We start from the raw sequence: 9,461 nt of genomic DNA, 5'->3' as shown, positions 1-9,461 counted from the left end.
AAACAAATATACAAATGTACATATCCAGTCATGCCACCACACGCTGAAACTCATGGTGCAGAGATTCCAGGGGAGTCCCGTGAATGTTGAACCGTAGAGGAAAGTCAAAGACTTTCGCTGGTCAGCAGCATGCTGAAGTCTGCTCCTGACTCTCTGATGGTCCTGCTTCACCAAGTTGTTGCTGGGAGCCAAGAGACAGACCACTTCAGCTGAAGGAGGCACAACAGTATTGAGGACCTCAGTCCTCGACTCAGCTGCACTGGCCACCAGTGTCGACATCACTCTGAAGGACAGTCTAACTACTGGGAACCTCACAAAACCGTCCACGATTCCTCATGGGTCCAAAGTCAAACAATAAAAAGAATTGGTTGGAAAAAATCAGTACAAAATCATTAAATATTCTAACATCACTACAGGACAAGTAACTTGCAACATTTAACCATTATGGCTACATTCCTCTCTGGTATCTGATACAGAACTGTTTTGGCTGACGTCAAGCAGTGATTCGCTTTCTTCAACTCTAATGAAACTCCTGTGTGTGTGCGTTAGAGAGTAGGACCCAAAGAGACTAGCTAGTTAGCTTAGTGCAGGTTAGCACAGTGCTAAGATAACTACGCGCTAATAATAATGCACTAATAGCCTGGAACAAGTATCTGTCCGCTTGCCCATCTTTTGACAGACAGTCGTGTTCAATGAACACTTCCAGGACTTTCTGGTGGTCCATTTTGGTCACAGGGTAATAATATCTGCAGGTTAAAGGCACAAATGAAATAAAAATTGCAATCTTGCATTTTTGTGATGTTAAGATTTTATTTAAACTGGACAATGTTTCTGTTAAACACAGTAAACATTTAATGAACACTACTGGTTGTCAAAAGATACATCTGCAATTGGCCAGAATGGGTCACAGGAATGGTGCCAGGTGGCTTTGCAACGTTCAGTTTGTCCTCACAGTATTTAGTTTAGTTTAGTTAGATTAGTTTGCATAGGCGGTATGGAGGCATTTTATGGTTTTATCAAGTATTATTTTTACATTTAAAAATTGGTCACCATTCACTTCAGTTGTTTAGGAAATTACTGCTACAGTTTTTCCTGTGAAACTCCAGCAGTGTTTTGTGGACAATCACCTGAACTTCTATCAACATGAGGGTTCGTAGATAATGACTGAATTTTCATTTTTGGGTGAATTATCCCTTTCATGTGTAGAATACCTTGAAGCCAGTAACTTAAGATCACTTTCTGCCGGTACTCTCTGAGTTGTAAGTCCTCCAAAAATGTGTTTATGTTTCTCTACAGAGGACTACTAACTGGGTGCCTCGGAACTACAACTCCCACTGAGCAACAGTAACATAGTCCACATGTAATCTATCCTGCTGATTGTATTAATGTCTGCATTGTTGATCATGTATGGACGATACGAATCATTCACTGTTGGTCATTAAACATCAATGCCATCAAATGCAATCTTGCATGGATCTAAGTGTACAGAGCGTTTGCCTTTAAAATTCCATCAAGAATTGAAAAAAAAAATTGACTGGCAGTTATTACATTGTGAGAAAATGTATTTCTACTCAGCAGATCATTTGCTAATAAACAAGTAATTATTTATTCATTTAATATATTTTGATCAGTTATATGATCAACTATTATTCCAGCATGAAACTGATAGGCAGTTATTATGTTATCTGCGTGCTATAGAACTCATTCTTAGAATACTTGCGTGAGTACGTATCCAGGCCCAAATTGTGGAGAGGGATCTTCAACTGATTTTTTTTTTTTCCAAATTTTGCCGAATTTCACCATGTTGTGGTTAATGTTTTAAAACTCCAGTACAAAAAGGACACACAACCCTGAAATAAGAGCTATATGTATAAAGTTAAATTAGAGTGTTGCATTATTCCATGAAAGTCAGGGTCCCTGATATCCCACTTTTGTTGTGGAAAATGGGAGAACAAAAATCTTGAATTTATTGTTTATGTCTCAAAATTCCTTTTTTTTTTTGTAAAACGTAACACTTTCTTATACACACTCCTTGTCTACATGTATACCGTTTGTGAGACTGATACGGAAGGCAGGGACATTATGTTTAACAAACTATTTTACACTTGAATAAGTATCTGAAATTGTTGCAGGATTCATCAGTTCACATTTCGCTGGAGACAGTTTAAAGGACAGGTCAACCAAGCGAACATTAGTACAAACCGGCAGACGTGAACTCCTCACATTCTGCCTTCGTCATTACGCAAAGCGACGTACGCCATTTGTCCAATCAGGAGAAGAGCTTGAAGCCCAGGAAAGAAGCAGATGATATGGCAGCTTTGAGAGCAACCAGGTGGAACTTGCTTTGTTAACACGGCTAAGCTTTTGATTATGAGGGTACGTTGACTCCAAGACGGAGACACGGTAGCTGCTCGAAATGATTTACTTGATCTTGATATCCGCCTTCTCCGGAGCTCTCCTTACGTTGATGTTACAGTTCTTACTGATATACCGGAGAAGCCCCGAGCCCATAGGCAGGACACAGCAGTATGTCAAAGTAGTGCCTGATAACGCGTTGAAGGATTACTTTAATACCCAGCATGCCGAACCAGGCCAGCAGCAGCAACAACAGCAGGACAGCACAGCAGCATCTAAACAACAAGAGGCCGTGTCTAGCAGGCATCAGGAAGCGGCTGTCACCGGCGGCAGCCCCAAACAACCGCCGCCTGCGCACTGCGAGACTACCGATGCGGCCAAACCCGAAACCTGCAATTTCCTCAATGCTATATTTTTGTTCCTGTTCAGAGAACTCCGGGACACCCCTGTCGTCAGACACTGGCTCACCAAAAAGATCAAGGTTGAGTTTGAGGAGCTGCTGCAGACCAAGACAGCAGGTAGGCTGCTGGAGGGACTCAGTCTCAGAGACATCTCCTTAGGCAATTCTCTGCCCGTCTTTAAAACGGCCAAACTTATGAAGCCGGTGCATTTAGACGAGGACGGCATGCCCGAAGAACTCAACTTTGAGGTGGACCTTGAATACAATGGCGGCTTTCACCTCGCCATCGATGTCGAGCTGGTGTTTGGGAAGTCCGCTTACCTGTTTGTGAAGATGAGGCGCGTGGTGGGGAAGCTGAGGCTGCAGTTCACGCGCATGCCCTTCTCACACTGGTCCTTCTCCTTCCTCGAGGACCCGCTTGTGGACTTTGAGGTGAAGTCCCAGTTTGAAGGAAGGCCCCTGCCACAGCTCACCTCCATCATTGTCAACCAGCTGAAACGGGTCATCAAAAAGAAACACACTTTGCCTAACTACAAGATCAGGTAGGCACAAACAAACAAACAAACAAAACAACACTGACAGCAACAGGCCAGGTCAGGCTAACATCACAACTCTATATCTCAACATTGTAGGTACATATTATCCCTCTCAAACAACTTTATGTCATTTATTTAGTGTAAACATGTAAACAATGTGAATGTGATGGCCATAAATTATACATTAACTGTATTGTTTCTTCATCATAAATGAGGAGATGATGAGCGAAGAAGAATTGGGTCGATATAAATATTTGCCATCAGACCCGTACCAGTACATGTAAAAAATGACCAATATCTGCAGATACTGATGATGCACATCCCTAATGGCAGGCTCTGCAACTGTTAGTTTAACTGTACAGTGTTCAAAGGTGCGTGTTGTAGGTTTGTCAACAGGCTCGTACCTGTTGAATCTGTCTGTTAGCATCTCACCCTTTGGTATGACCTCAGGACACTTGAACTCTCTTGCTCTGTAGCTTATAAAGGTTGCTACTTATACACCAACGACAGTGTCAAGTGGTATGTATGTATTCATAAAAAAGTTGATTGTATGTGTACTTGTTGTGGAGGAACGAGTCCATCCATGTTTAGATTGGTTCTCTTGGATCAGAGCTTTCACTTTGACATTATGTCTGCCAGCAGGTAAAAGTCAAACATACATATCTTCACCAAGTTAGCTTTTCTTTGTTTCTTATGTTCTGGTAAGCAAATCAACTGTCTGGTAGTGTGCTGCTTGTGGAGAATGAGAGGCCAGCTTCTTTAAAAAGCTGTAAATTTCACCTTAAATGTAATACGAATATTAATGAACCATCGGTTGCTTACAGAAGAAGATTTAAGGCACCTAACGGCACTAAATATAAAAATGATGGCGGATTTATGTGGGTGTAAAGCTGTCCAATATGTTATAAACTCTCAACATTAGATGTAACTGACATGTTTAAAACTACACCTCATAATTATTTATCATATTAATTCATTTTATGGGGCAGCATGGCTCAGAGGTAGAGTGGCCGTCTTGCAACCAAAGCGTCGCTGATTCGATCCTCACTTCCCCTGGTTGACCATGTCAAAGTATCCTTGAGCAAGATACTGAACCCCTAATTGCTCCTGATGGCCCTGCTATGGACTGGCGACCTCAGCTGGGATAGCCCCCCCACACACACACACTCACACACCATTGTCTACAGCTGAATGTGTTGACAATGCTACAGTTGGATGTGTAAAATAACATAATTTCTATTCCGTCCATTTGTGACAGTGAATTGTTTCTTGGGTGGGAGTTACTTTTCACAACCATAATCTAAAATAAAATCTCCCACTTGATGAGTCAGAGGATGTTTTTTCCCCTCCCACCTGCAGCTGCTCCATTTTTTTCCTTGACTCTGTTCTTCTTTGCATCATTATTGGAAAAAAAAGAAAAACTGCATCTTCTTTGTTCGCCTCCACAATGTGTGCCTAGACCACACTGACCCTGACCTTTGACCAACAACATATTTTCAGGTCAGGTGGAGATTTGTGACAAATTTCGAGACACAATTTCCGGTTTTCATAAACTGGATCATAATAATGGGTGGGCCGTGCATCTTCAGGGTTGCTGTGGCTGGTCAGAGCTGATTCAATCATGGGCGAACCTACTAATGCAGAGTTTGATCCTTAAACATTGAGTGTTTATCAGTCACTTAGTCACACAGTTGCTGACTATGTAATCTAAGATACTTGATGAAATACTGTGGGTATCAGCTTTAAATTATTGACAGGACCCAAATAAAAGTTTGTGACATGGAAAGAGAATTTGAAAATACCTTGAGCTATGTTCTGGAGAGGCTGTGTGCCAGATCTTTGGCTCTCACGTGACCTCACAAATCCTGCTGCCTAACAAGGCAAAGTGATTTGGGCAGACAGGGAGGAGGAAGTGAAGAGGAGGAGGAGGAGGTTAGGGTTGGGGTGAAACTTTGATCCAGAACAGAGGAGGCATCTGAAATAAGCCAAGGTGGAGAGGCATTTGATCGGCACTTGTTTTTGTTTGTATGGAAGTTTCAAACAGAATCTGAGGAGTTACCATGTGGTTGTTTTAAACAATTACTCAGTCGTATTACAATTTACAGTAATTGTATTGTAATGGACAGTATGTATTAGGGATAATACAGACTTTTCTTCCAACCGATCTGGCAGATAGACAATATTTTCTGTATAAAAACAAGTTTATATATGAACTTTTTCTTCATAATGAAAAAAACACACATGAAGAAGTTTACTTTGAAAGGGTAATGCTCATCGTTTCTTCATCATCAACAGTAAAGATGAGCAAAAATGAAGAAGCTAATGTTGATATTCTGTGCTGACATTGATATCGACTGATACCAATATATGCAATAAAAAAGACCCATATCCGCTAATACTGATAACATGCCAATATTATCTTGCATTCCTGATGTATTTTGTTTTGACGGGATAAAATTACATAGAGTAAATTGTGATATTTCACTAGGGCTGATGTAACACCTTTGAAGGCAGGTCTCAGTGGTCTGTTATTGGCATGCAACTTGAAAATGGTCCCAAATCTTTGAAGTTTCAGGCTTCCTTCACTGCTGCGGGTTAATTGTAATCTTTCTACTGGTGTATGGGACTTGACCTCCACTAGGCATCGAATAAAATTACCAAAAAGTAATTTTTCCTCAGCAGACTGTAGCTAGAGGCTTATCTCAGCTTTGTTTCAGAGAATCCCATGTTGGTTTGAGGCAAGGCAAGGCAGGCAAGGCAATTTTATTTGTATAGCCCGTTTTCACAAACAGTTTGTCTCAAAGGGCTTCACATGGCATCATAACAACATCCTCTGCCCTTTGACCCTCACATCGACTGAGGAAAAACTCCATAGAAAACCCTTTTAACAGGGAAAAATCTGAGAAACCTCAGGGTGAGCAACAGAGGAGGGATCCCTCACCCAGGACGGACAGACGTGCAGTAGATGTTGTTACAGACAAGAAAACAGTTTACAATGCAAAATGTGGGAAACACGGAAATGTTAATAACAGCTGAAGAAGGAAGCTTCTGGTAGGGGAGGCAGGGAGAGCAAGCCAGCTTGATGGGGGACTGGATGGCAGACTGGTTCATGGAAGGGGAGCACGGGCCGGTGTAACAGCAGGGAATAAAAGGGGGGGGGGGGCGATGCAGGCGGCGGTTGGGGCTCTGGTGGATCTGTGGAAACACAGAGAGACTGCGAGACACCAAGGCCAAACTACAAAGTGCAACAAGTAATGGTAATGACAGTTCCAAAAATGTGCAGGGAGGAGAGGAGGAGAGAGGAGACAAGAGGAGAGGAGAGGAGGGAAGGGCTCCATGTAACCTGATGTGTCCCCCAGCAGTCTAAGCCTGTAGCAGCATAGCTATCAATGGTTCAGAGCTACCTGAACCAGTCCTAACTGAAGGCTCTGTCATAGAAGAAGGTCTTAAGCCTGGACTTAAACGTAGTTAAAGTGTCTGCCTCTCTGACCCATGGAGAGAGCTGGTTCCACAGTAGAGGAGCCCGGTAACTAAAGGCTCTACCTCCCAGTCTGTTTTTATTGATACTGGGAATCACTAAAAGACCTGCATTCTGGGAGCGGAGTGCTCTGGTCGGACAGTAGGGACTAATGAGCTCTTTCAAATAGGATGGAGCTTTATCATTGAGAGCCTTATAAGTTAGCAGAAGGACTTTGAAGTCGATTCTAGATCCTACAGGAAGCCAGTGGAGAGAAGCTAAAGTGGGAGAGATGTGTTCTCTCTTCTTAACTCCCATCAAAACCCTCGCTGCAGCGTTCTGGACCAGCTGGAGACTCTTTAGGGAGTATTTAGGACATCCTGACAAGAGAGAGTTGCAGTAGTCCAGCCTAGAAGTGATAAATGCATGCACCAGTTTTTCAGCATCACTCTGGGAAAGGATATTCCTAATCTTAGCGATACTTCGCAGATGGAAGAAGGCGGTCCTAGTCACATGCTTTATGTGGGAGCTGAAGGAAAGGTCCTGGTCAAAAATGACCCCAAGGTTCCTTGCAGTTGTACTCGAAGTTAGGGTGATGCCATCTAGAGTAGAGATCCGATTCAAGAGTGTGTCCCTGTGGTGTTTAGGTCCAAAAATGATTACCTCAGTTTTATCTGAATTGAGCATTAAGAAGTTAGAAGACATCCAGGATTTAATGTCTTTCAGGCAGTCTTGCAGATGAGTAAGCTGGCTTGTGTCGTCTGGCTCCATCGACAAGTAAAGTTGTGTGTCATCTGCATAACAGTGGAAGTTGATCGAGTGCTTCCGGATTATGTCACCTAATGGGAGCATGTAAAGAGTGAAGAGAATCGGTCCTAAAACTGAACCCTGTGGTACACCATATGTAACTCTGCTATACTCCGAATGGTCATTATTAACATTAACAAACTGAAACCTGTCAGATAAGTAGGACTTAAACCATTTTAGGGCAGTTCCTTTAATCCCAATGTCATGGTCTAGTCTCTGTAGCAGGATGCTGTGGTCGATGGTGTCAAATGCAGCACTGAGGTCCAAAAGGACAAGCACAGAGACAAGACCTCTGTCTGAAGCTATAAGAAGATCATTAGAGACTCTGACCAGTGCTGTTTCAGTGCTATGGTGTTCCCTGAATCCAGATTGGAAGGCTTCAAAGAGCTCGTTGCTGTGCAGATGTTCATGTAGCTGCTCCAGGACAACCTTCTCAAGGATCTTAAAGATGTAGGGGAGGTTGGATATTGGCCTATAGTTGGCTAATACATCTGGGTCAAGAGAAGGTTTTTTTAAGTAAAGGGTTGATGACAGCCACCTTAAAGGCCTGTGGCACATAACCTGTGACTAAGGAAAGATTAATTTGATTTAATATAGAAGTGTTTGAGCTAACAGCTCTCCGCATATCATGTGAGATCTTTTTCAACAGTGGCCTTGTCTTTGCATCTCTGTCATAAAGCTGCTGGTCTAGTAGTCAGGCAACTGTTGCTATACGTGACTCCCATCTCAGCCTCCTTGTAGCTGCTCTCAGGAGAGCTCCACCCACACTAACACACAGCTAAAGAGAAGCTGGCTTTAGTAAATAAAGAGTTTTCTTGTTACCGACGTTTGTGGTGGAATAAAATGTATTCAATGTGTTTTTTGAAGCATTTCCCTGATCGTATATTTCTGTAATCTTGTTTTTTATTGTATCCTGTCTGAAGTGGCCAGCTGTTTCTCTGAGAAACAGGACAAAATATCTACTCAGTTTTTTTATAATTTCTTTTTACATAATTATGGTTCATTCACTTATGTGTTCTTCCACTTACTTCCATCATCAGTTACTGAAAGCTTAAATGCAATAAAGCATGAAAAATCAAAACGCTGTGTGAAATGAAAAATGGAAAGAGAGAAACAAGAGTTGGTCAAGGTGTGGTCATGGAATGTCTAACTTTGATAAATCACCCACAGAAATATTGTTATTTCATAAAGTTTTTGATGCAAAAAGGAAAAGGTAACAGGTATTAACTTGACAACCAGGTACAACTTGAGTGTCAGAATGATTGTCATTTACAACAGTGAGAGAAATGTTTTAATCTCTTCAGATCACACGTGTAAAATCACAGAATTATGTCAGAAATGCCTGCCTCACCCTCATTACTACCACTGATGTGCCCTTGAGCAAGGCCTTTAACCCCGACTGCTGCTGTGGAGCTTCTCAATGTTAGCAAGTCAGACTGTGGTTGCACTGAGCTATGTTCAGGTATAAATGTGTAACTGTGTGCAAAAGAGAGCACAGCTGTCCTTATGACTCCTCTAGATATAGGGGGAAAAAACCAACAACAACAAAACAGCCTTAAACCTTCACTGGTGTTGAAATTGGAGCTGAGACCAAACTCTCTTTAGAGGTTGGTGTGTCCTTCAGGTGCCTGACTAAGTTTTATTTGTGATGGTTTGTGTGTGTTCCTCTCCTTTGTGTGATAACTTGACTGAAATGCTGTTTTCCCAAACGACATTCTTGCCATCTTACAAGTGTGGTAAAGCCAGTTGCAGACCCGCACACTGCTTTACTGTGGTAACACCGGATCGAGTAAAAAAGTGAGCTTGCAAACACAGAGGAGGCAGGCCGTGGGCTCAGCACTGCAGGTGGGTGTATGTGTGTGTCTATCACTATCAGAGAGAAGATAATGCCAATAAGTACAGTTAG

At 42.2% G+C, this 9,461-nt stretch overlaps 1 protein-coding gene across 1 annotated transcript in view; it reads left to right on the top strand.

Annotated features, from left to right (window-relative positions):
* Positions 1-2,134: 2,134 nt before the first annotated feature.
* Positions 2,135-9,461, top strand: part of pdzd8 (PDZ domain containing 8) — a 47,113-nt gene continuing 39,786 nt past the window's right edge. Inside the window, exon 1 of the mRNA XM_086180873.1 lies at positions 2,135-3,297. Coding sequence (XP_086036999.1) covers positions 2,417-3,297 — 881 coding nt within the window. The 5' untranslated portion in view covers positions 2,135-2,416. The remainder of the gene's footprint in view (positions 3,298-9,461) is intronic.

The sequence above is a fragment of the Aulostomus chinensis genome, chromosome 16 (genome assembly GCF_037954235.1).
Source record: "Aulostomus chinensis isolate RoL2024-O1b breed Wild chromosome 16, RoL_Achi_v1.0, whole genome shotgun sequence".
Classification (NCBI taxonomy): domain Eukaryota; kingdom Metazoa; phylum Chordata; class Actinopteri; order Syngnathiformes; family Aulostomidae; genus Aulostomus; species Aulostomus chinensis.
This window is presented reverse-complemented; position numbering and strand designations above follow the sequence as displayed.